Source organism: Hirundo rustica, chromosome 8, assembly GCF_015227805.2.
Source record: "Hirundo rustica isolate bHirRus1 chromosome 8, bHirRus1.pri.v3, whole genome shotgun sequence".
NCBI classification, from domain to species: Eukaryota; Metazoa; Chordata; class Aves; order Passeriformes; family Hirundinidae; genus Hirundo; species Hirundo rustica.
In genome coordinates this window covers 15,885,287-15,913,285 of record NC_053457.1, presented here as the reverse complement: position 1 = coordinate 15,913,285, position 27,999 = coordinate 15,885,287, and the positions used below count along the sequence as shown (strand labels likewise).

At 35.6% G+C, this 27,999-nt stretch overlaps 1 protein-coding gene across 7 annotated transcripts in view; it reads right to left on the bottom strand.

Moving 5' to 3' along the window:
- Positions 1 to 27,999, bottom strand: part of PPP3CB (protein phosphatase 3 catalytic subunit beta) — a 46,449-nt gene that overhangs the window by 5,185 nt on the left and 13,265 nt on the right. The window contains exons 4-14 of one of the 7 annotated variants that reach the window (XR_005702018.2): positions 25,957 to 26,068; positions 24,942 to 25,087; positions 19,501 to 19,640; positions 19,325 to 19,402; positions 19,131 to 19,225; positions 17,491 to 17,616; positions 15,461 to 15,538; positions 10,906 to 10,990; positions 9,951 to 10,048; positions 1,006 to 1,064; positions 313 to 381 (exon numbers count right to left, since the gene is read on the bottom strand). Coding sequence is in view for 6 of the 7 variants with exons in the window: in XM_040071850.2 (XP_039927784.1) it covers positions 3,202 to 3,380; positions 5,035 to 5,064; positions 9,951 to 10,048; positions 10,906 to 10,990; positions 15,461 to 15,538; positions 17,491 to 17,616; positions 19,131 to 19,225; positions 19,325 to 19,402; positions 19,501 to 19,640; positions 24,942 to 25,087; positions 25,957 to 26,068 (1,167 nt within the window). In the remaining variant the exon portion in view is untranslated. Of the gene's footprint in view, positions 1 to 312; positions 382 to 1,005; positions 1,065 to 1,932; positions 3,381 to 5,034; positions 5,065 to 8,715; positions 10,049 to 10,905; positions 10,991 to 15,460; positions 15,539 to 17,490; positions 17,617 to 19,130; positions 19,226 to 19,324; positions 19,403 to 19,500; positions 19,641 to 24,941; positions 25,088 to 25,956; positions 26,069 to 27,999 lie in introns of those variants that run through there. The other 6 variants (XM_040071850.2, XM_040071851.2, XM_040071855.2 and 3 more) reach the window with 6 other exon arrangements.

The window sequence follows — 27,999 nt, the reverse complement described above, 5'->3', positions numbered from 1 at the left end:
AGCCCATCTCTGAAGCTTTGCCCTCCACGTAAGCACACCACAGATGGTGGTCCCACCCCTCAGCTCAGGGAAGAAGTGACCCACACGAGTCTGCTGAGCCCAGGGCAGGGCACGGAGGCACTGACCACTCCAGCTCAAACCAGGAACCTGCCATGCCTCTCACAGCTTTTGCTGCCTGTCTGCCTTGGCTGTCAAAGCCAAGCCTTCTCCCCTCCCTACCCAAGAACAAACTAAGGACATATAGGTGACTTCTTTTTTTCTTCCCCTCCTTAAACTGCTGGAAGCATAAAACAAGGAATGCAAACTACTTACAGTTTTCTGGGAGTAAGGAACTAATTTCTTCCAAACAATTTAAGTATTAGAGACAGCTCCAGACTCCACCTTACAGAAACACAGTAGCAAAAAATGAGTGCCTACTTTACAAACAGGAACACCCCCAGGCACAACCCTGTTACCTGACTACTTGCCTAAAGGGTGACAGGAGAAACACAGCATGAGAAATCAGGCCAACAACCACCCAGTGTATTTTCCTTTACTGACTGCAGATCTGCCTTCATATCTGGCAAAAACTACTACAGGCAATGGATAATGCAAAGGAGTCCTTACAGCAGCAAAACAGATTCTGCAAGGGAATCCTCACAGAAGTGAACATCATTGCTGCTGGGCACTTACTGCCATACAAGGATCAAAACCAGTTCTCTCCAGTTACACTGAGGTATTTCCACACAAAGATTGTATCTGCATTCTCTTCGTATACGCAATTCCAGCTACTCGAAATCCTCGTCACAACCAAGATTTGAGTATCAAATCAGGACAAATACTTTCTTGTGAGGTTGTGACATTTTCCACTAGCACTTACAAGGAGAAAGGTACCATCACCACGTTCATCGTAAAATTGCAGTTGTACTTCGTACTGGGTTTCTGGTCTGCTGTAATATGACACCATATGCAGACTGTACAGCTTGCAGGGATGGGAGTGCTTCATGTAAAAGCCAAAAAACTCACCATTCTTAACTTGATCTTCTGGACTCAAACTCTGAGAAGAATTTCCAATTAGAATGCATCTGCAATAAAGTAAAATTGAATATTAAAACTCCCCTTACCAACAGTGTGTCACTTATCTTAATTCTCATCCTGTTCTGCAGCTTGTCCTTAGTTTAAAAAAATATGCCAAAAGGCTAATTTGTGTGTCTGTACAGAGTGCCAAAAGAATTTTCTCCCTCTGCCCAAAAAGCAGCCCCCACACACTTCAGTAGTCAAATGTTTAGTTCAAACCAATATATGAAACACAGCTACACATAAGAGTCTTTTCTAGAGTCCGCTAACCCTGCTTTGACAAGGCTGCACAAACCAAAAGTGGGTATCTGGTTTGCCAGACAAAATATTTCTGAGAGAGAACTCAAAAGCAAAAAAAAGCAGCAGGAATTAAATTTAAATTACATAGTATTTACGTTCAACTAATCCTCTGCAAGCTAAATCTGACCTTTTATGCTATATTTTTGAATGGCTTAAATATTGAATATTTCTAAACAACTTGCAACGTCAGATTAGACCTATGTATGCCAAATAAAACCAATACACAGTGGTAGGAGCCGCAGCCCATGCACAAAATTTATTGTGTGCTACTGTTTATAAAATACTTGAATAGTTCGGAACATGCATAAAATTTCCAACTTAGGGGTATGTACAGATTGTAGTTAATGACAAAAAAAAAAAGAAAATTTAAAACAAAAAAAAAGAAAAAGAAAAAGAAAAAAAAAAAAAAAAAAAAAAAAAAAAAAAAAAAAAGAGAGAGAGAGAAAGAGAGAGAGGAGAGAGATGAACTCTAGTGACATTAAGTTTCAAGTCGTGTTCCAGGGGATGAGAAGGACATGTAGCAAATGTCAAAATATATAACAAAGTACACTGGCAATCAGTACAGTCCATTATTTGTGAACAAATTAGCACAGGGCTTCAATTTTTATTTTAACCAAGCAGTCCTGTAGATACCAAAATACATGCAGTCTCAAGTTTACACTTTCACTAATGCCTTAGCAGTTGAACAGAGCAATTGCTTCCGCGCTGCTTTGCTTAAACAAAACATATGTCTGATACAGGTTCAGTTTCCTTTACAGATTTAAAAATAATAAAAAGCTTGCAGCTATTCAGCCCAGTGATTATTAGCTACTTATGCAACCGTAATACTCACAATAAACTAAAAGTACCCATAACATCTAGGTAACCTATAGATGTACATCATAGGTCTATATATTAAATATTTGCAAAATGAAAACATGCATACACAAAATACAATGCCAAGCTTTACAGACTTGATATGAATCAAAATTTACTTAAACAATGTACAAAGTTCAATTAAAAGTACCTTAAAATTAACACTTCCATATTTTTCTTACTTTTAAAATTAGTATATATAATTTTTTTTTTAAAATTCAAGGTGGGGAAAAGTCTTGAAAAAGCTGGGCAAAAAAGTTTCTAAATTAAATATTTTTTTTTAAATCTGTGTTCAAGTAATAGGCTTTCCTACATAGAAATCTTCTGATAAGCTGTAACTAAAAAATACAGTGAATACAATATAGAATTAGCAACATCTAACGGAGTAAACCTGAGGTCAGCATTTTACAGAATGACCAACCGAAATTTTTTGGCATTTTTTTTCTGTTATTTAAAATACAGTTTTTGCAGCCTCAGATATTTTAAGACCATTCTAATCTATAATTTTAAAGACATATCCATGAAACCAATGTCCATTAATAAATAGTTAGCTCTTAGGGTTGTATCTGAAAGTCTGATTTTAAAAAACAAACGAACGAACGAACAAACTACCTCTACTGAAAGAAAAATCCCATTTGTAAACTTAAAAGTGTTGACAACGTAAGCGTAAGATGCTAGTCTAGGTGTGCTTTAGTGAGAACAGTCCGATCCTTCCCCCAGATCTCTTCCCAAGCTGCAGCAGGCAGTGATGGACGTTTGTGTGAAAGGGTGAGGCACACGCTCCCGGGAGGTTGGGTCACCGTGTAAGAGAGGGGCTGTTGTCTCAAAAGCATGATGGTCTCTCCTCGGTGGGATCAAGTCAGATGGTTTCCCACCTCGTGTTAAGTAGTCACTTCAAGCGATCCCCCTGTTTCATTTGTGTCACATCAAAAGCAGAAATCTAGGAATTCTCAGGCAGGACATGGGTGAGTAAACCGGAAGCCGACGTGGTCACTGTGCATTGTTGTTGCCAGTTCCATTGTTTCCATTGGCATTTGCTGTGTTTATAGTATTAATACCATCTTGCTGAAGAGCATCTTTTCTTGGTGGCATTCTCTCATTGATCCTATCCAAACCTTTTGCTTCTTCAAAACTGCAGATTTTATGTTGCGGAGAGAATCCTCGTATTGCTTAACAAAATGCAAATTTGATATGTCAGTAACAGAAAAAGAAGTTGAAAGCATATACTTTTTCTAACAAACGATGCTTAAAAAAGATTAAAAAAATCAGCCAAAGAAACTTACGGCCCTGCAACTCTATTGCTAAAAGTTTCTCTAACCTGCTCTCCTGAAACGTTCACGGCAATCGCGATTTCAGTTCATTACAAAAAGAACAAAGTATGGCAAATATTCTGCAAGTAGGAATCAAGGGGTTTAAGCCCACTTGATTGCTTCTGCGTGTCCCTGGTGGGGCCAGCTATCCCGGCTGTGCTTTGGCTGCCGGCTCGTCGGGCTCATCTTAACATCCCCCCGCTCCTCAGGGCGATGTCAGTAAGATCTAAGCGGCACAGCAAGTGCGGCGGAGGCAAAGCAGCGAAGGGGTACGGAAGTAGTGACAGATTTACACCCTGCACACGCACCGACGGCCTGATCCTGCAGTTCTCATGCAGGCAAAACTGCAGGATGTGGTTCACACCGTGCTAATCACGTGGATGATGGAAATGGACACAACCACGATCACCAAGTTAGCGCTGTGGTTCAACAATGGTATCATTTAAATACAGATGTATTTAAAGTAAGTATAGAAAATAGCTATTATTTTGCTACTGATTATTTTGATGAATGAGGTCTGTAAGTTGAATTTACACCTGAAAATGGCTGACCACATAATAAGACTGAAGTCTTTGGGATGAAATAATTCTTTGGAGATTTAAGTACAGCTTTCCACTCACAACAACAGGACCTCTTGCAGGTGTGTGTGAGAACAGAATATGGCACTTGTTTATATTTTTGGAGATCTGACTTCCTTAATTAAAAAAACAAAGAATACAGTCATTAAATGGTGCTTTGCAACTAAATCTGAAAACCCCAAAGGCAGCTCTCTCAACGGCTATGCTGTTTGTCATCTGCTTCATTGAATTCTGAGCAAGAAGAAACTAAAGTCTCTCTGAAGAAACAATCTGAAGCTGAATACTCTGAACCAAAAAATTTGATGGCATTTGCTCAATACCAATAACAGAGGACGTATATAAAACTTATTTAGCACAGAAGCACTAATAATCTCTTGAATTTATATGTTCTATAAATACTAGAAAAAAATTATAACAATCTATTATATTCAAAATCTATAGAAAAAAGTTTTATGTCTTGCACTACCAGATATCACAGAAATTTAAACAAAATGTTCAAAGGCATTAAATATATTTTATGAGAAAAGGCATGCATAAACAACCCTCCTTCCACATATAAACATCCCCTCCCCACAATCAAACAAAACCTTCAGCTGAATGCAGAAAAAAACCACTAAACACGTCTATCTTTAAGAACTTCAAGACAACAACACATATCACGACATGCTATTTATACAAAAACCTACAGCATATTCTGTAAAAAAAACAAAAAAAACCAAAAAGAGACCAAAGCCCCCCAAGAATTTCCCTAAAATATTAAAGATAATCATCATCCTAAAGCCAGAAATGAATGTTACATGTAAAATAGATGAATCAATGCAGTTGATTCATCTCTGCTTGTGCAAGTTGAAAATAAAACACACCCACACAGAGTACTTTTGAATTCCCTCCCAGACACCACAGATCTCTGCCAAGGGCAAAGACTCTGATCATACCTTTTTCAGCCTCAATTGCCTCTACAGTGGCTGTACAGAAGTGAGCAGATGCATGCAAAATGAATGAGAAAGATGAAGAGTGTAATATCGCATAGCAGAAAAGGCAATGATCACTTTAATATAGTATGCTACGCCAGATTAGATTACAATTAGTTAAAATGACAATTAAGTTTTTGGGGGATTGTTTTGAAGTCTAAGTGAAACTTTTCCTAAATTTAAACTAACTGAGTTTATCAACTAAAAGCCTGTCAAAGTAACACTAATGAACTGATGTTAGTAACTATATATTTCTGTAACTTTTAGCTGTGATTTTTGTTTTGTTTTTTTTTAGGACAGCAACAGAAAACTTCAACTGATGCTAAAGTTGTGGTATGGCTTAAAAAAAATATTAAAAATCTATTTGAGACTATTTCTGATGATTAAAACGCATTAGTGAGCTTTATTAAATTACCAGGAAGGATGCTGTAAGAATAACACTACCAGCATTCTAATAATAATAAAAAATTCTTTTTCTTTTTAGCTCCCTGGAGTTTGACTAGTACTCCAATTTCTCACAATATTTTAAGCTAAAATGGGCACCTCTGAGAACTGAATCATGAAATTTAAGCCAAAGAAGGCAAATCTAGAAAGTCATATTTACAAAGTCTTGTAAATTGTTTTGTTGGATCAACAACAAAGTCTACAGCATGAGGAGGTCTGGATTTAGCAGTCTCAGTGGGTGAATTAATGTGAATACGAAGAACATCTAGCTCACTAGTTGTTTTTCCAACTAACTCTGACAGCTGCTTCGATTTCTTATACATAGGATCCTTCCTTAAAGTTTTAGCTCTTGATGGCAAAGCTTTAACATCAGGTTATTATTACAACCTGCACCATAGCTAAGTCAATCATGGTAACAACTTTTTACCTCCCCTACTATTTCCCATGCCTCTAATACCGCTATTTCCGAAATACTGACAAGAAGTAGTTTACACAGTGGTAAAGCTACTTGTGTAGTGCTTCATACATACTGTTAACAACAAAAGTCATGGCAGAGTATTCAAGCAAATGCTGGGGAAAATACCTCTATAAGAAAACAGGGCATTAGATGAGAATAGCGTTCTTTAAAGAGATATAAGTTTATTACTTCTCATTTCCTATCCAACAAAACCAATCACCTACACTATGCTACACTATGTTATGTATGAATTGCTTACACTATGTTTTAAGCTCACTGTCGCATAAGAGTCTAATTTTCACTGGGATAGTCTAAAAAAAAAAATTGGACACTTTCATTAAGTAAGTATCCACTAAATACTATTTTATTTCATAAAATAATATAAAACACTTAATGAAAATGCAGCATTTTGAATTTCCTACACTGCACTTTCCATAGAACAAAAAATGAAAAAAAAAAAAAAGTTAGAACAGATCTTCACTTAAATCTACAGAGACAAGGGCAATTCCAGAATTTGATCAAAAAGCCACCTGAATGGATGGTTATTTATGTTTACCTTAAGGGATGGAAACTTTCTCTATTTCTAAAAATAAATTACCTTAAGAGTTGTTTTAGAAAGTCACTAAATACGTACTTTCAAACTATAATCCATTTGCCATACAAATACGAAACTATGTAAAAAAACCACCTCTTTCCACCATTTCCTGTTACCTGTGGAGTCTTTGTTTTCAATCTTTTCCTGAAAAGATCACGAATACTGATTTATCTCTGCAAATTACGTAGCTTGGTCATAAAAACAAATTTCAAAATTTACTCCTAGTTCACGCTACTTGTAGTACCACTATTCCAAAAAGACCTTGGAATATTCATCACGGTGAAGAAAAAGATAATTTTCAACTTGACATAAAAGAACAAACTGACTGGAAAATACAAGCACTTAAAAAACCTGTAGAGACTCAATTTGGAAAATCATTTTGTTGGATTCTCTTTTGCAGGTATACCTAAATTAAAACTTTATTGTTTGTAGACTTTGATAAACTTCAAATAAATATTGGATCACGTTAACAGGTAATTCTGAAGTCTTTGCTCTGAAATAAATGTCTCAACTGAGAGTTGATTTTACGCAACAGGTTTCCATGGCATTTCCATCCTTAATTTTAGCTCTCCCCTGTTTTACTTAAAGGATGGATGTGATAGAAAATCTTTGCGAATTTTCAACATAAACACAAAAAAAATCTTAACTGCTTTCTGACTAATAGGAGGGGCAGTAGTTCAACTGATGTCCATAGAAGTACTTCCAATTTTTAATTTAGACTTGTATTTAGTATGCTGCTAAATAAAGCTCTAGGTGTTTTCTCAGTTTTTAGCAGATGTCAGCTCAATTTGGAACTTAATTTTATTAAATTCAATTAACAAAACAACTCACTAGGAAATCTTATTTTAAATAATAGTACTTCATATGATCTTTATTATTTCAGCTACTATAACGCAAGCAACAAAAATAATAAAACCCAAATTTACATTAAAAAAAATTTCAGAAATATACAAAGGATGTGATTTCCCAAAGTCCGTTTTTATCCTAACACATTAAAGCCATCCAAAAGTACGCTACGATTAATTTTAAAAAAAGATCCATATATTCACAAAAAAAAAATCCTACATGCCATAGGATGTAGGCTTGCATTTTTTCCCAGTTTTGAAGAGAGTTGTTTAAGTTACGTTGTTTGTGGCTGCAGTGGGCACTGGCCGTGCCCTGTGCTGCCTGCAGGGAGGATGGCAAAGGCTGGCAAAGGCAATATCTGTAGTAAGAAACCCTGCTATACTACCATCAGTGGCCATATTTTTGTCAAGAATATAAATTCTTTGATGCTACGGTGGTTTAGAAAATGGTGGTTTAGAAAATAAAATGGAAGTTTTATTTTATTTTTGGTTTACTGCTACCTTTGCAATTGAGTATTGTAATTTGAAAACTACTCTTTTAAGACTGAAACAGTAACATGCTTATAGGTAAAAAGTTACTTCAGTTTAAGAACTAACAAGTTGGCATGATTTATTTTGAACAATCAACATGACTAAAACAAATGAGGTATATTAATGCATCAGGGAATATTGCCATCAAAATTCTAGTCAAGAAAAAACACACCCACAAAAATCCAGAATGGATTTTGCACAGTTTCCAAATGTCCCACATTTTCAGTAATGGTAGAAATTCATATGCTTTATATAAAAAAATTTTCTAGTCAGTTTGATCCTCTCTGGTATTTGTAATGCAACATGGATAAAAATTTGTTAAATGAGCGAGAGGAATGCAGACTCATTTTTTAAGCATAATAAAATTTCTTATTAAACAATGGAAAATTAAAGCTAGAACAGATGCTTTTGGAATAGTTGAATGAATTAGGAAACACACACCATTTCTTGTTATAGACATTCACAAAACAATCACATACATACACTGGACATATAAACTTACTTGTAGACATTATATGTCCACTGAAAAATGATTTAAAATGTGGCATTTGTGTTTCAAAGCTATTAAAAACAGCTTTGATAGTTTAATAGAAAATGTAGTGAAAGGCTTTCAAAAAACTACATGGAAAATATAAGGAATTCAATTAAACAGTCTAAACCAGGAAATGATAAAAGCAGCTCCTCTTGGAAAATAGATTGTGCAAAAAATGGTATTCACATATCACAATCTTTCAATAGTTATAAAACTCAGTGTTCCCATACGAAAGTTTTATAGTTCCTAGTAAAGCCTGAAGGTGGCCAATAAAAAGTCTTTGAATACATTAAGAGTGCTGCTGATATGAAGCCCAGTTTCACATTGGTGTTTTTTAGTTATTCACCACTGATAACAGCAAACATGGACTTCGTTCTTTTAATACACTTGGTACAAGCTCATAGCATCCTCCCTAGTCCTAGTTAATCGTTATGGGCCTTGTGAAAAATATGATCCAATGAATCAACAAACTAAAAAAAGAATGAAAACCCTTTTACAAAATATTCAATGAGCCAGATTACAGGTATATTTTGTATAGAGTTCTTTTATTTTCATGCAAAAAAAATATATATGCACACTTAATAACACCCTTTTATTTTAATTTATTTACAAGATTTAAATTCAATCCCTTTATTCTCAACTGATTTTTTTAACAAATGATTGAATATTTTTCAAGTACATTATTGTTCAAAATGCACAGACAATGTGCAGCAGCAAATGCAGCAAACCTCAAAAACAAGGTGCTACAACATTGCTTCTACATCAAGAGACAGACAAGTGTCTGGGATAGTGGTTTAATTTTAACACTTATACAGACATACATCTATACCTAGAGAGAGACAGACAGATCTAAGAAAGCAGCTACATCTGCAGAGGAAGGAAACAGCATGTTACAAGGACAATTCAGGGAGGTCAATTATACATAGAACATTTGACAAACAACATAGAGAACAAACTTTGGCATTAATTACCAGGGTACAAAACGTAGCACATTCCAATCTGTCAATGGAGTGTAATATGGAACTACGCAGTCTGCAGCTGTTTGTTAATATTAATATCAACATGTATTTGACATTGTCAATGAAAATACTAACACTGCTATAATAAAACCATTTTAATGGAGAGCACACAAGTAATGATGCAAAATTACATTGCCATTTTTGTATCTGTAATGATTAAATGCCTCAATACGAGATCTGCAAGGTCACGCCACCTGAAAAATCGTAAACTAAGGAAGCTCAGAGCCTGAAAAACATAGCCTGACACTGCTGACCTAATTGGCTTTTAGTTTTATACCCTGGGTAAGTATCCATTTCACATTGCCTGATTAACACATAACACTATGCTTGTATCAGCCGCTAAGACAAGAACTGAAAAGCATAAGAAATTCCCTGCATGCATTATGTGTGGTGTTAGCAAAAGAGTGAGATGTGCCCCAGTCCATCTGAGGCACAGCAAGTTGCATAACATCATTACCACTTTGCAGGGTCTGTCGTCCTCCAGCCAACACTCCACTAGGTAACATTCCAGTGGGAGTCAAACCCTTGAGTGTCAGCACACTTTCACTCTCCTCCCTGTGAAAAAACCAGTAACAAAACCTTCAATATCTGCGCATGAAAACTTGCATTGGAGTAAAAGAATGGATGGGGAAAGGGAGAGCCTGGTTTTGCTGTGTTTTAGGCGTGTCAAGACTAAATGTAAATTCAAATTTCAACAGTTTAAAAGGTGAAATAATTCTATTCCATACCAACCTTTCCTCCACCTAGGGAGTTGTAAATGCTGGCTACGTCTGGCTACCAAATTCTGAGCATTAGCTCTGAAATGAGCACTGAGTGCTTCATGAAGTACTGAACGTATCTCACTACCATAAAACAATCACCTATTTTGTTTTACTTGTCTCTACTTTGGGAAATAACAACTTAAAAAAATTAACCCTATTTGAGCAATTATGTTCTGTGGAAAACCAGACATTTTGGGAAAATAGGATGATGCAATCTCTACATTTAAAGAAGATGGGGTATTTTTTTAATAGCTGAAAAGAAACAAATCAAAACTGGAAACAAAACCCCTCTACTCCTCAAGTTCATGTCAGAAATATTCAGAGTCAGTCCTGACCTCCTCCATTACACCCTTGATTTCAATCTTTCTATCTAGTATGCCTTTCCAACACTCTTAGTTAACAGCTGGACAAACAACATGTAAACTCATGTAAAGATCATGTTCTCTAATTTCTTGAAACGTGTAGCAAAAATAACTCAAAAATATTCTTTAGCCAAAAACTCCAACATCAACATGGTGCACCAACATGCCAAACAAGATTCTGATGCACAGTGATCTCCCTGAAAAATCTCAGGAGTTCATTATCCTGAAACAGAGATGTTTATTTAACATATTTAACAGGGGTTTAGGAATGCAGCAATCATGCCTGTACCTGAGAACAGAGAAGACTCTTGCCATCTTGCCAATTGCACGTATTTTGTTTCTGATGATTTCTTTCCGTGCGGCAGCTGTACCTACTTTCGAGAGAAGAAGAAAGAGTCTCAAGCTCGTAAGTATTTAGAAGGTCACAGTTTTAAAGTGCATCAAATTTAACATAACTGTTTAAGTTCAGTACTCTTCACAGGAGGTCAGTACCCAAACACTTAAGGGCACAATGTTATCAAATCAGAGCTTCATAATGCCAGCAAAACCATCGTCATCTCTGTGTCCACCAAACACACACAAGAAAGTTCAGATTGTTCAGAATGATTTCCTAAACCTATTAAGCATCTGAACCACCACCACTACAGTGCAGTAACTATTGTAACTCATCTGCCTAAATTTTACACTTTAAATCTTAGTATTGACATGTGCGTATATCAAGATGTAGGCAAGCAGCCCAATATAGAAGCCAAAGAGATACTAAAGACACAAAAAATAAAGATATTCTAACTGTCACACATCTATTAAAGAGAAAACAGTGGTTTCTCCTTGTTTTTATGTCAGCTACCCAAAACACAACTCCATTAAAACCCCCTAGAAAATACACAAGCAAAAAATTGCAGTGGTTCCCTTCTTACCACTTTTCTGTGTTCCACATTAGGTTAGCAGAGATTACAAATACCAAAGATCTGGAGTAAATAGTGCACATTCCACAAGGCAGAGTGATACCACTTGTGACAGATCAAAGCGAAGACAAAACTCTGAAAGGAGGCTTGTGACTGGGAAGGACAGCCGCCTTTGCCTTCCTTGACATGAAAACACCATTCTCCAATACTAAGTGCTCCTGGTTTGTTTCAATGTATAAAAGTCATCCTTCCCCTCATCTTACTATACTTTTGCCAACTCCTCAATTTTATTAAAACAGTAGAGGCAGATGAAGAGGTATCAAAGCCCAAATCCTTACTTCTCCTCAGCCATTGGAGAAGGAGAGCATTAATCACATCAAAGTAAGAGTAACTCAGTCACACTGTGAACTGAACCACGGGAGACCAAGAGTGAACAAGCTCAGACAGGTCAGTTAGGCATTCCAGAACTTCCATGTAGTGCCGTTCAGTCCTGGGAGAAAGGTACACAGTAAGAGGTTGGCAATTTAGCCAACTAAGTTGCAAGAATGTAGAAGAAAGGACCACAGAAGTGGGCAGAGGAAGAGCCACATGGCCAAAATTCGCCCAGTTGCATTCAAAAAGGGAGCTGTGGAAGAAGCTGTTCTCCGTCCCTGCTCACCAGCATGGGGACAGACACCCAGGCACAACAGCCACACTGTGAGACCACAGCTGCAAGGACACAAGGCCTTCTGGGCCAAGAGGGGACACGCTTTCCACCCTGAACACCAAACCAAACAAAATACAAAAGATAAAGCATCTAAGGGCAAACAGCAACAAAAGCACATAAGACAGAAAAGGTGTAATGACAAAGAAAAAACGGGGGCAAGAGAAAACCTTTGTAAGAACACAATGACAGAGTCCTGGGGTATAACAAATACCTGCCAGTCCACATAAACAAAACAGAAAAGCCAGGAACCGCTGAGTAAGTGGTTTTTTTAGACAAAGTTACAATTTTAACAGACATCAAACTAAAAAAGTGACAAAACAGTTGGCTCAGGAAAAACTTGGAAGAGGATGTATAAAACATTCGATTTTTACTGAAAACAATTTCCTTGAGATCTTAACTTTTAATTTTTAACGTTCCAGAATTTTTGCTTTCTCTCTATGAACCCTACTGAACAGCCACTTGAGAACCCAGAATGAGAAGGGGACTCTTCTAGAGTTTGAAAATGTCAGGGCTAAGGGCGACATCAAATACTTCTCTTTAAGTTCCTCAATTTTCCTTCTACCTACACCAGTTTGCAGGCTTCACTGATGCCAAGCTGTAACATGCCAACTGGAAAGACTTCAGGCAGTGCTAATTCAGGTGCTTTAAAATCAGAAAGGTTGCTTTGAGGTGTTTGGTTTGTTTGAGGGGGTTTTGTTTGTTTGTTGGGACTTTTTTTTTTAATTTTTTTTTTAAAGATGATCTCTTATTGTCCTGACCCTCCAGAAGCAGCACAGCCAAGGCAAAAAGCCAAATTCATTACTCCAGGCTGCAGCACTGCACTGATGTGGCTATTGAATCCTGGTTACTTAGAGAACGGCATCTGAGCGCAGAAGAATGTCTTAATTACACCCTAAATGATAGGAAATACGACAAAGAACTTTCTCATTTCCCATTCCCAATGCTTGAACACAAAAACCAGATTCTGAAACGCTGACATGTTACGCCACAAACGTAACTTCTGGAAACGTGTCTATAAGCTAATGAATTCCCAAGTATTAGAAATATTCTCTGGAAACAACAAATTTATACATAGAGAAAAATTATTACTAGGCAAGTAGTAGCCAGAAGAATTTCTCTGTACAGAGCTATCTACCCTGTGATTTCTGAAAAACAAGTGATATGAATTTAAGTTAGTAAGTAGGCTTCTTTTTACAATTTGCATCCAGCCATCTTCAAAATAGCAGAGAAAATAAAAAAGTACTTTTTTTGACATCTCAGTTAAGACAAAATGTACTACACAAATCAGGTTTTGGAACATTTTATAAACACATTCCATGCATAACCTTAAAAAAACAGCTCATGAGGAAAGTATTAAAGAGCAAGACAGACAACTGAAAGCTCCCTACGCATGCAGGACCAAAGATAAAATTTTAGAAGTAGGTAAAAGAATGAAAACTCTACAAAAAAAGGAAATGAAGAAAGGAGGAAAAAAATTCATGCACAGAAAGACAGATGTCTTGAAGTATGACTTCTGATAACAAAATACAAAATTCTTTATAAGATTCCCATTAAAATGGTTAATAATAATCATAAAATATTGCATAATAACTCTCAATAGAAAAGTATTTTCTTATTAATACTTTATACTGTCAGGTTCCGTGAAGTCATATTTCAAAACAGTCCTACTCTGTCTGGTCTGTACCTTTTTTATTGCCATATATGAGTCGCTCTTCAGATGGAGAGTCCAGAAAAAAAGGAAGTGAACGATGGAGAAAAAGGTGAGTGAGACAGAAAAAAAAAAGATATTTAACTTGGCAGTGGTAATAAAGAAGGAATGGAGAAGAAATGTGAAAAAAATAAAACGGAAAATTGCAACACTTGAAAATGCATTCATCAAAGAAGTGGAATTGTTGAGAATATTTAAAATTTGACGAATAACAGGTGAAAGCTTGAAAGTCGACAGTTAAAAAAAAAATCCAACCACATAGAAAGATAAAGCATAGACAGTACCTAGGTGGCATAAGAGATGTATCAAGCAAAGAAATTGTTAAAGGAGACAGAAGAATAAAATAATTCAAATTAGGACACTACAGACAAGGCATCTGCAATCAACTGACAACTGCAACTCCTCCGGCAAACATAAATCCTAACGCCTCAGAATGCCACCTAACTCTGCTTGGTGCAATTGCTTTATGTTCAGTTGAGCAGGTTTACTTGGATAAAAACCAGGAATTGACTGAAGGCAGGGTCACTTTTGAGACTCCTTCCACGTTTTCACATTTCTGGCAATCATCTAAATAGCAGTGAAGTTGAAGTGGCTCAGAACCAACGCACTCCAATGGAAAACACACAGCTGCTTAGCACAACACTATTCTGCTATCAAATTTGAACACGGTAGTTATCAAATGCTGTGAAAGGGGTGGTGTCTCTAATGTCTTTATAAATGATCCTTTCATACTCCTCAAAGGCTGCTGAAAGTTTTTTTCCTCCTCCTCCATCAACAACAATTCACCAGATCAGTTCTGTTATTGGATGAAATGAGTAAGTCTGAAAAATGTTTGGGTGTGACATTAAGCACTTCTGCAGAAAACCCAACGAAACAAAGTGTGATGTGCTAGGTCTTCATGTCAATGTTGCTTCCTAATCATCATGCTACAAACCTCTCTTAACAATCTACTGTATCACAATTTAAGAGACAAAAGATGTTATCATTTGTTACTGAATACACATAATACAATGTACATACACAAGCTGTCCTTTAAATGCAAACGCAGTCTTAAACTTGCATTTCAGACTTCATTTGTAGTATTTTGCCATAAAAATATTGTATCTGATATTCTCCTACATCAACTGTTATTGAAGGGCAATAATTAAGAAATTTAGTGTATCATAATACATTTATTCTAAAGAGTAGCAAAGTAAGGTAGTATGTTTCAAATTTTAAGTGTCAAGACACTTGGAGAATTTCCCACAAAAAGTTTGTTTTACATTAAATCAGATATGATTATTTGCAAAAAGTTTGTTTTAAATAAAAATCACATATGAGGATTTGCAAAGGTCATTATTACAGCTTCTTGATCACAAACACAAACACAGCTGCCTTCTCTGCCCCACCAAAAGCATTGTTTTCTACAGAAAAATTTGAAGGCAATTTAGTTCAAATGTCAGGCAATATTACACAAGTCTAAGTTAGCTACTGTTTACAAGTTATTACTATTAAGAAGATTTACGTATCTTAAAGTAAACCCTACCGTCAAATTGATCTTCTCCCTCTGTCATCAGCTCATCATCAGAGCAAATGCTCAAAACATTTACCAGCATTTCTGTTACTGTAGAGGAAAAAAATAAACCTTAATTCATTCTGTGTAGAATTTAAAATATGTCCATGCACACAAGATATAGCTAGTCACCAGCAACTCTAGTGAATGAACTTCTCACACCACAGCCATTGCTCAGCAACCTCATTTCAAAAGAAGTGTTTTTCCTGATGTGAGCTGTCACAGAATTTAAAAGCTCAGAAAAAATAAGCAGCTATAAATTATACAGTTAAACACTACACAATCAAACAATACGAAGAACTCTCTTACAAGGAGTTCTTTTAGATAAGAAGACTAATTTCTTGTAAATTAGTAGTTTTACGTTAAAAGTATTTGAACTAGATTTTACGCAAACCTTACTTAAATATGAAAGACTTTTATTGCTCAAATTCAGGCTTGAATTGAAAAAGTTATTCTATTCCTGACACCTGCAGGCATGTAGCAGAAGTACTCAAGCAAAAAATATTAGAATATAAATATGGGAGTTTGTCTTTTCATACTCCCCTTAAATGTATCAACGTAGTGGATACAAGCCTTTTGAGATGGGTTTGTGCATCTTTTTTCTCCAGGACTATTCTTATTCTGCCACTCAATCTTTCTGACATATATCAGACTCTTTCTTAAAATACTCAAACCTTCCTTTACATAGAGTATTCAGAAACCTATCCAAAAGGCAATTGGTTAAAAGCCCTGTAGATTGCTGCTTACATTTATTCATGACTAATTCATACATCCCCTGTGTTATCTGCTATGGTTGTATATTTCATTCTTGAGAAAGAGTTACTCTCTACTGTAAAAGAAAAAAGAAAAACCCAACCAAATTATTATGATTTTGATCTGATCAATGCAGACCAGACAATACTGACACTAAATCCTGCATCAAAAGTGGAAGCAGGCACTTGTCCAAAGGCAAGGCTTCCCACAAGGGCCACGACTCCAGCAGTCTGAAGCACTGAGCAGGGCAATGAAACACTCAAACACTGTTAAAGAAGCTGCTGGATGTCATTACCAGCAACACAACAGAAGCAAAACACACAGTATCAACCCTTTGCTGTTGAAAACATTATCTACTGCATCATCAGGCAAGAGAGATATAAACAAGATCTTCTTTCAAATGTCAGGTCCCTTCATTTAAACGTTAAAAAAATTGTTGAGTGGGTTAACCAGAGTAAGCAGTGTCCAAACAATTTGCATTTAACTGCTTACTAAAGACAACACAAGCAAATCTAGAATCCTAGGTTTTTATGTCCTTACATACAAAGCTGCAAGAAACCTAACATTTATTTAAATTTATTGAAATTTATTTTATTTGAATTAAACTTAAAATAAATTAAAAAGAATGTTTTGAAGAAATTTGAAGAGCTCTCCAGATCTCTTTTTATGAAAAGAACAGTTTCTGTCATGGAAGGATTTAAACAGACCCAAATAGCCTCTAACCTCGTTGCTTGTCAACTGAGGACTACTTGGGGCCCCAGTGTCCTAGATTCAGAGTTATCATCTCTAGAGGGAAAAGAAAAAAAAAAAAAAGGAGGATCTGTGCTAAATTATCTTTTTCACAAGAAAAATTATAACTGAAGTGAAGGTCAATCTCTTATATGTATATAGGAAAATTAACATTTTACACGAACATCTCAATATAAATTTATACCAACAACTACACAGGATTAATAATGTATATAACTTAGCATTTTTTAGAATATGAACAATATGAAATACTAACTTCAAATGCAGTTCAAAGATACTACTTAACAATGCAGATGTACACCCTCAATAGAAATTATAATTTCTGTAAACATCTTAGCTGTATTAGATGCAGTTCTAACTACCTTGACTTAAACAAATAAACAACACAAAAATAATGCAATTCACCTTTCACTGGTAAGTGTATTTTAAAAAACATTAAGTCTTCCCAACATCAGTCTGGGAGGAATAAAGATATTAGTTGATACATAACATCTACTAACCTTTTTCTCCAACAAATGGCAAAGACCACGTGAAAACATCCATAAAATTTGGTAGCCAATAAGGATGAGGAGAACAATTGAACTGACGAATATTCATCACGTTGTTTTCATATTTTAATACAGCAGCTAAAATGAAATTCAGACATTTTGAAAAGAATGTTTAAAACTTGTGAGTACCACAAATGTAAAGTCAAAGGCTTGGCTTAGGTCTGCTTATACTGTAGACTACATAATTCCACTCTCTTTCACAGTATTTACAGATAGGCAACTAATGGAGCACTTTGGATTTTTACTGTGTATGTTTCACTTTAAGGTACTGTTACATGTCAATATAGGTCTGTACTATCCTACTTCAGGTCTACAATCAACAAAGACTTTTAAAAGTCATGAAAAGGTATAATTTCAGTAACTTTAACAAAACTAACTCAGAACAGAAGTATATTCAGCATATGCAAATTCAGGTTTTATACTTCATACTACATATGTGTGTACATATACTTTATACTACATATGTGTGTTCATATGTATAGCACTTCCATGCTATAAGCCTGGAGTAAAACCATAGACATCTAAAAGATGAGGGAAAAGAGAAAACAAAGAAAAAAGACAGAAAACCAGAAGCATTCAAAAGCTAAACTAGCAGCTGACTACATTTTTCTATACTTACACTTGCATCAGACTGGGAACAGCTCATGTGAAAAAGGGTTCTATGAACGCAGTATCCATAGTGATCGTGAAAAAACTTAAAAAGCCAGTTGAAGATATTTTTACTTCCCCTTACTTTGCAATCAGTGAAAGCAACAACAGCTCATATTTTCCTGTGTACAGTTATTCACCCTACAGAAGTGGTATGGGCTGGGGGTGGTTCTTTATAGGTGGGTGGAAGAAAATGCAATGTATTTAATAAAAAAAGGTGTTGGTTTCAAAGAACGCTATTTGAAAATCTGGAGAACGTTCATTCATCACATACTTGAAATGCCCTACTTTAATATCACACTTGAATTTCAGCAGGCTTTATTTTTAATTTCCATTGTTGAACTTTATTCTCATCTATGAACACTAATTCACAGCTAAACTCTTCTCTGTAATTCTGACTCGGAAATCTTTCTCCACACTATTAAACATGCTTCTCCTGTTCAGCTCTATCTCAGCAGAGGATGGACAAAATGGATTTCTTGTTCTCTACCTCTCTCTTGCTATTTGCAATGGTGATCAGTATTCTGATCGCTACTTGCTCTTTCTCGATTTCCCGTGTGTGGCCATTATGGGAATTACAATCCCAATTAAGATGCTCAGAGGCCACAATACACAATGCAAACCACCCTCCTTGCCCACTAAAGACAATCAGAGAGTGAAAACGCATAGCACGGGGAAACCTTGTCTGACTGGATAACACTAGTAGATTTAATCAAAAGTACTAAACAGCAACAACCTTCACAAAGGAAACCTCAGACCACACTTATGCTTCAAGGCACTCCTCTTACAGGAGGTTGTCATTTATGGCTCTTTATAACTTTCATTAATAGATTTTTTTTTTTGTCCTTTAGCTTCTTACCTGGCAAAAAGCCATTGATATTAGATTATCTAGTCAGACAGTTTTATTTTATTATAATGTACAATTACTAATAACAAGTTCTTACCTTTATTATTGTAGACATCCAGGTAATTAGGTGCTGAAAAAATTGTTATTAAAGATGGGAATCCTGTAGTTTGACTTTTCCTGTACATTCTATAACTGCAAAACCAAACAGATTATATTACATCTTACACCAAAAAAGCAATTCATTTTTATTTTACATTGTGATTATTTCCTTGAAAAACACTAAGTACTCACCCTGCATCTTGTGCTTCATGTGCTCTAATGATTGACAACAAATTATTATTTTGCAAAAATTCACAAACTGCTGGATAGCTGTGAAATGAAAACAACTATGAGTAAAAGATATTCTCTCAAAATATTCAGGAAGAGTCAGTACTAAAACACCCAATTAGATCATAGCATACTCTCACCTATAAAAGTATGAGCATCCTCTGACTGTATTATGACTGAAATGCTCTGGTGAATTTTCATTTCCAAAATCTTCTGAAGGATCTGACCACAATAAGTCACACATTGGTCCAAATGCTGGAGGCTCTTTGAATCTATCTAACTGTTTAGAAAGAAAAGGCAACAGCACAAAAACTCTTTAAATACTAAATTATTAAGTTTTACACATTTTTTAACCTACATATCCATCAATAGCAAGCATTTTTAGAATAAATCCCAACCATATCAAAGAGAAGTTGTTTCTGTATAGTTTTTTCCTCTCCTCCTCATGAAATAAGGCACAGGCATGCCAAAAGAAACCTGTTAAGAGCAATAAGATTTATTAGTTGTAAAAAGAAGGGAGATAACTTCCAGACTGATGGATATGTGTAATACAAGGTCAAGATACAGACAAGGAACAAAATGGTCCTTTTTCATGCACATGCCACATCTACCAATCTGGAGACACTACCAGGAATTAGAAAAGAGAAACAGTACAGAAAACAGGAATTATGAAAGAAAAGCATGAATAACTAGCACCAGCTAGAAGAGACTAAATATACATTAAAAAGCAACCCTAAAAATCCAGACCAACAAAAGAAAAAAAAAATAAATAAAACACCACCCTGAAACACCCGTCTCCATAATGGATCATTTAACAATGTAACGAAGATGCAACTGGCCCAGCTGTCTAAGATATTTCTCATACAAGCTTTATTTTTCAGCTCTATCCCTGATGTAATGGGCCAGAAGAATTTTGGGAGATGTCTGTATTTTCTCTCTTGCTGCTTCTTTACTGATTTTCACTTGAAACACCTATTTTAGCAGCCTGCAACTTCCCTAGTAACCACGGTCAAAAGGGGCAGAAGTTAAGGAGCAAAGTGCCTTTGTTAACATAAAAGGAAAAAAACCTGCTTAAGTTACAAGCAATCAATCTCTGATGTCCCAGAAATGAAAGTAGATATCCCAGGTTCAAGGTAAAGTTTATTTGGTCTTTATGTAGCTGGAGTTTGTTCACAAGATGATTTTATCCAAGAAATGTAGGAACAGTTCTTTGATGGACAGTGCACTTCTCTCACTTCACTTCCCATACCAAAGAAGATGACTTTGATGGTACTAGAGAACACTTAACTCTTCATGACAGGCTCGAAGGGAGGTTTGGTGAGCACCTGGTGAATTTGAGTCTAACGGGTCCATAGGAATCCATTCAAATATGGAACCAGCAGTAGTGCCAAGCTCTCTCATGCCCTGGAAAATCAGAGCTCCCGAGGCTGCCACCTGCAACATAAGTGGAGAGGTCCAGATCTTTACAAATTCCTGCCAGATAATGGTAAGGCAGGTATCAGCTGAAGTTGTTGTTGGAATTTATTCAATATTAAAAATCCTGTGGTTTAACATTTCCCATACTGGATGATAAACCTGGTATGGAGTATTTCTTCCAGATTGAAGAAGTCAGTCCATCAACTTCTGCAAGTACCTGAATTTCTGTAGATTAAACCATCAAGTTTCTAAACCTCCAGCAATAAATTTGGGTCCAGAAGCTAACAGAGGCATTCACACAAGGAAGTTTCAACTGTCTGCTGACTGATGTTTCCTGCAATACAGAAGGCTGAAAGTCTAGAAAACATTTCTAAGATTTTTTCTTTAGTCTTCCAAGATTTTCCTTATGACTTTAGCCAAATGGATAGAGACATTATAAATAAAAGTTTTGGCTACCTGCAATTAACACACCTCTCTCCCAAACGAATTTCTCATAGTATTGAAACAATAATTGCAGCTATTTCCTGAAGTAAGGTCAGTTTGTAAAAAATAGATACACTTACATACACTTACACATATACTACACATACTTACTTATATACAGACCAAATCAGTTTCTTCTTTACTAGACACCTACTAAGTGGCACAGCTCTCAAGAGATCTCAAAATTTAAGGAAAAATCTACTCAAGCAAGCTACTCAATCCAGACTTCATATATCAAGTCAGAATAATCAGTTTAAGGGCTTCTCTATTACTGGCACAGCAAGAAAGTTAAAGGACATGAGTAAATTCAAAACACTTTGTTACTGATTTAACTATTTCTGAAAGTGCTTTGACTATAGCAAAACAGAACCTCAATACAAACTGGCTCTGGCTCAAAATTTTTCTAAAAAGATTTAAGGTAACAAAGAAAGACAATTTACAAGAATAAGAATCAATATACTTGGTCTTGAAATAGAACTGGTAGTATATATTTTATTCTACTGTAAAACATTGAAATTATTTTCTGGGTACTACGCAGTCAGGACAACTGAAGTGACATGCATTATACCTCCACACGGATATTCCAATACAGAAGTACCAAAACCTGAGAGGCAGATTAAGGTACAGCAAATTAAAACAATTTCACTTTTGAGGCAAAAGACCTTCACTGAAGTTTCAGACATAGACACCAGTTTTGATGAATCTGTCCTAATTTCCTTAAGAACTATCACCTAATAAATCCTAAGGAACTATGTGAAGGCCAGTGAAGAGTGGCAGCCATATTCCATATGGAACAAAAGGAAATTTCAGCAGGCCACAGAAAGGAAGCAAGGTATTACAAAGACAGATTCTCAGTGGTGCTGCCATATATTTCAAGGCAATTTCCTGACCAAGTCTTAGTATCACCAAGAGCTAAACAAAAGAGTGACCACCCGCTCTAAATGAGGAAAAAAATTCTTTGTGTCTCTTTTTTAGAATCCCTATAATCTTACCTAAATACTTCCTTCTTTCTAAAATGCTAGGTTTAAAAATCACAATTCCTGGCATTTTGTTTCAGTAGAAGTCTTGGCAGTATAAATGAAATCAACTAAACATCATCTCTAAGTTGATGGACACATGTCTGAAAGAGACACTCTTTACCAAGACAATCAGAACATTTGTGGAACTGATATTCAGAAAATAAAAATCAGATTACCGTCAGTTTCACAAACTTCCATTTTGGCAGAAATATGAAGCACCTAGAGCAACCTTTCCAGTTAGGATTCACTGTCGTGCCTAGTATGATAGCTGTCCTCTTCTGGAAGTAAATTTATGACAGCAAAAATAATAATAATTTAAACTGTGTAGTTTAATCACCTTCCTGCATGTCAATACTGATGAAAGACTTCATCCAGAAGAAACTGTACCCTGCACAGAAGTTTTCTTTTTTTCTTAGGTGATTCCTGCACTATTAATAGAGCTGTGATTTCCATTTTACGCCAGGTAATTACGTCCTTGCAGCCAAGAGCTCTCCTTAGCAAGAACTTCTGCTAACAAACCAGAAGGCCTGGAATATTATACAATTGTCTCGATTGCTTACAGAAGTAATTTCACACACCACACTTGTACTCCAAGTATATGTTTTTTTCGTAGATATAAAATGAGCATTTCACATCACTCATTTAATTTAAATACATTTAAAATATCAGTGCACGCCAAGCTCTAAAGCAGCTATTGAAGCTGCTGCCAATCCAGGACTAGGTGCCTTTTTCAGGTCATCAGATGATTCTTTAAAAACAAAAAAAGCTCAAGGAACAGTTCTATTAACACTGCCTTACATTTATAAACGTGTTTTTCATCAGAACAAAATGCAATGCAGATTTCCATACATGCATATCAACATTTCACCCTAATGTAGCACTGAACATTACAGAAGCACATCTGAAAGTAAAGGCCAAGACAAGAGAATTACCTTTCAGTTAAATTTACTTGACACCTTGAAACCTGATTAGCTGCAAGACTGAGACTAACAGAAAAATGAATCACAATCCTCTTATGACAGTGGCTTTCCAAAGTGTTTTTCCAGAATATGTTTTCTTCGTATTACTTTCCAAAAAGCCTTGACCATGCTTCTTTTTATCTGTACACTGAGAAGTGTCAAGGCTTTGTGAGAACGGCACTGCTCAGTCCCTTTGCTTTCTTACTTCCCTTTCTCTGCACAATGCATTTGGATTTCTGTCCACGTTAATATTTGCTCTGACAATGCAATGTGCCTCAGGACATTTTCCCACTTACACCACTGATCTTGTAAATACACTTTCTCTCTGTTTCTACCCTTTTCTTCTCCTCCCACATCCACTCTACTTGCAGTATAAAATCTGTAAGTGAAATAAACTCAGGCTCTGAAATGGTCCAACCATTACAAAAAATCCCTAATAAATAAACACAGCGAGTTCAAAAATGAGATTCAACTGGACAGCCTATAAATTTGAGGAAAGTGAGAGGCAAAAAAGTAAAACAAAGCACAAATAAAGAGAAAATGCTAAGAAAACAAGGAATGTAATTAATGAAGATAAAAAGACAAAACAGGCTGCAAAATATACTTTTATACACTATAAAAGCAATTCAGGAGCATGCTTTTATGTTCTCTCTGACATTTAGATCATTTACAAACAGGCCCTCATGTACCCTCTCCCAGATGTGGATAAACCACGTTTTTTCTTCCATCCTTACCTACAATCCCAAAGCTTTCTTGGAACCAGCTACGTACATTCTAAGCTGAAATCACCCACATTTTAGCTGCTCCTAATTGTAACAGGAATGGTTTTGATTTCCAAGTGCAGCAGTCGAGATGTCAGCTAAGTTAACTTAAAGAAGTCCACAAGGAGTATGCAAAAAGGAAAGCAACGGACTTTGAAAATTCCCATCTGACGTAATTTCCACCTGACATGTCATTCATGCAAGTAGAAACCACATTATTAGGAACAGATACCTCATGCCATCACAATCTTCTGCCCTTTAAACTGCACACCACTATTTAGTGTTTTCACTGTATAATTAAAAAAAACCCAACCTTTTGAATTCTTATTATTAATATACTCAGCACATTCACCACAGTGAGAAGAGTACTCTTTAACTGTTACTCAAATGCTTACCAAATTTGCCATTTTAAATAGCAATCTGAATTTCTATTAAATACTCCAATATCTCACTTTGTCAAAACTAAAACCCACATATTTAAGACAGTAAAAAAATTTCAAAGAAATTTGAGAATAACTGACATATGATGCTAGATACAGTAAAAAAAATTAACACTGCAATTAATTTCAACAAGTTTTCTCTGGAAGCCATGAGAACACTAGCTCTTATCTAGACAGAAATACAATGTATTATTTTAACAGGATATGAAACTCTTCACATGTACTACCTGTCTTAAAAAATCACGTGGGGATTTTGAGGGCTCTTTTTCTGTGTGTTTTGCAATAGTCCCAGCTGTCCCAATGAAGACTACTAATGGAAAATGTACTAGATAATCCATGAGATTTTAATTATGATACCGCTTAGCCTACATTTCAGTTCCTGATTTGCACTTCAACAAGAGACAAGAACAGAAAATATACTGACAATTTCATAAAGATGACTTTGTATAGCATCATATAAATATCTCTATTTCCATTTATTTTCAAATACACAAAATACTCACTCTCCTAATGTCATCTAGTGTATTAATTTCTGGTGAAAGTCCACCATGAACACAAAGAAACTGTTGATTTAAGAGAGCAGCAAGAGGGAGACAATCAAAAGCTTCCATACAAGCATCATAGACTCTTTCAGAGTACTTTATTTTACCTGCAGGAAAGAAAACAGAAATCATTAAAAAATCCATAATATATGGATGAAGTAATCTAGTGGATCATGGTTATATAACATATATCAAAGTGAGTGCTTAAAAACCCCCAAACAATGACTATTTTGGGGTGCAAATGAGCATTTCCAAACACCTCAACAGAAAGCATATTTCTAAGACATATTTTCTTCCAGAACTATAAACTCTTTTCACTTCTTCTGTTATCTCAAGCATGAAGAAACTATTTCTGTTGTTTTTTTTTTTTTTTAAATCACTGATTTATTTAATATTTTATAGAACTTTACATCATATTTCAGTATAAAATATTACTAAGAAATTTGTGAATTCTCATTTACAGTGGAAAGCTAAGAAGTGATTATGGATTACATCATTTTTACCTACACCAAAGAGGTTTTACCAGGCCAAATGATCCAATTATCACAGAAGCAACGCTTCTACAAGCCTTCAAATGGAGAGGTAGCTTACATCACCAGTCCTCTTACTAGTATAGCTGAAATCAATCCTCCAAATGGAAAAATTACCCCACAGCAGCGACTTTTTGCTAGCTTCACAACACTGCTCAGCAAGTTAGTCTGCACTCCTGACTACAGCAAAATTATCTTCCTCCACAGGACTTCAAAATCAGGATTGTTACACCAAAATTTACTCCATAATGTACATTTACAGCCAGCTCTCTTCTTGCACACCGAGGCCACGCTGAACTGCAAGCAATTCTACAGAAATCAACAGGGCCTCCAGATGTTTGCAGTGCCTCAATTAAACTAAGAGACAAACATGTCTCAAGCACAATGAGAGACTACAGATCAGCAGGTTGGAAGTAGCTAATTGCACATTCTTAGAGAGTACTTACATTCTTGCTTAAAGGTAAAATACTCTGTTAGGTGTCTGCATTCATGGTTGCCTCTCAAAAGAAACAATGTGCTCGGGTAAAGAATTTTCAGGACCCATAAGTACAGCACGCACTGTTGAGAAAACAGGATAACCAGTAAAATACACTAGTTTATATGAACTTTAAAAATTATTACTGAGAAACACCGAGTAAGGATGTTAACAGTTTCAAAAAGCAGGTACTGCTTAATGTGCCATTTTATAAGTAGCATTACTTCCCTGACTCCAGTTCTGGACTTGAGTTATGCAAATTGCTTATTACTTTTCCTAATAATAGCTTCATAGAGTGCTGAAACAATATTTGTATTTGCTGGATATTCAATAATAAAATAAACTCAGTGGAATTAAACTGTAGAACACTTTTGTCTAGACAAATACTGTATGTGTTTCTGCCTAAAATCTGGCATAATATATAATTCTAAACTCTGACATAAGAAGAAACACAGACATTTATTAAAAGAGACTGAAAAAAAACTCCCACCCTGACAAAATAATTTCCCTTAAGATTAGATACATCATTTGGATACAATTTTTAAACTACAAATGGATGGAGTAAATCATCCTTTCCCCAAACACTGGGGAAGCTGATTGCTTTTTCAGCGTACAAGCAGCAAAGTCAAAGAATTAATTATAGCAATTTTCCATCTATCATTATTACTGCAACATCAGCAGCAAACCCTCAAAAAGATAAGAGCTAAGAACATGCACAGTTATTTCAGTTTAGAGTCTGTTACATTTTGGGCATTCAGAACTGCTGGGTGGAATTTCATACATTCCAAATCTAATTCTTGTGTTTTTAACTGAGCACAGAAATCTCAAAACCCCACAAGTTTTGGACTTCACTGAAGTCACCTGCAAGCTGTTATCATTGTTCTTAATCAATACAAGTACCCTGAAGCTACCACTCCTCAAAGTTATTTTGGCCAGAGTAGCAGAGCATGAAAGAGAGCATGAAAGGAAGAGCATGAAAGGAAGAAAGAAAACAAATGGACACTTTAAAAATACACTGCAAACACTGAGAAACACATCAAAGACTTTTATTGTGAAGTTTCACTAAACTAATTACTGACTTTTTATCTTCTTAGTAAAAATACGCAAAACCAATCTTTGTTCAGAAGTTTTCTGAAGTGTAATAGTTGAAATGCTTTCACATTAACATATAGAGTTGATATGCAAATGCCTTTTTCAAGACAATTACATTATTTGTAATCATGGCAAAGAAGATGAAATTAATGACCAGGGAATGTCTACTGAAATTTTTCCTTAAACCTGACTTTGAGGCAGTCGCTCTTCTCATCTCCTGCTCGTCTACGATCTCTAACAACTCCAAAATGCATTGTGCATGCCTTTCATACCCCCACATTATTAGAACTGCAACATTTTCTTACGGAAATGAAGGAACACACACTGTGACTTGCAAGACACTATTTCAAATGGTATAGCATTCCTTAGATTTGGTATCTATGAAGAGATCCCAAGCTGAGGCACTTCCCAGGCTGGTTCCAGAAGAATACTTAACTTAAAAATCATGCTCTGAAACTAATTGATGCGAATAAGTGAATATTTTTGAAAAGTAGCACACTTAAAAAACATGCTGAAAATTAAAAAAAATTATTTGAATTCAAAGTAACTGAAAAATTAATGGCATAAACACAGGTCATCCTTAGGGAATATCTGTAATTGCTTTAAGAATTTTTGTAAAGAAAAATATTAAGAATTATTAAAACCCATTTGATTATCTAAATAAAATTAGTTTCTTTTTTAAAAATAAACAGATAATAATATTACCAACAATTAAAAGATCTTGCAGTCATGACTCACTTGTTCTCCAGAAACGTACAAACATATTACCACACAAGCAGCAGTATGTACAATAATGAAAGAGAATTCAACTTTTAGAAGACTAGCTAAAGAAAGAGGAGAAAAAATGAGTAAGTCTGGCGATTTCAACAGGACAGTCCAAACGACTGGTCAACATCCTCCTGTAAACAGGCCTTTATCACAG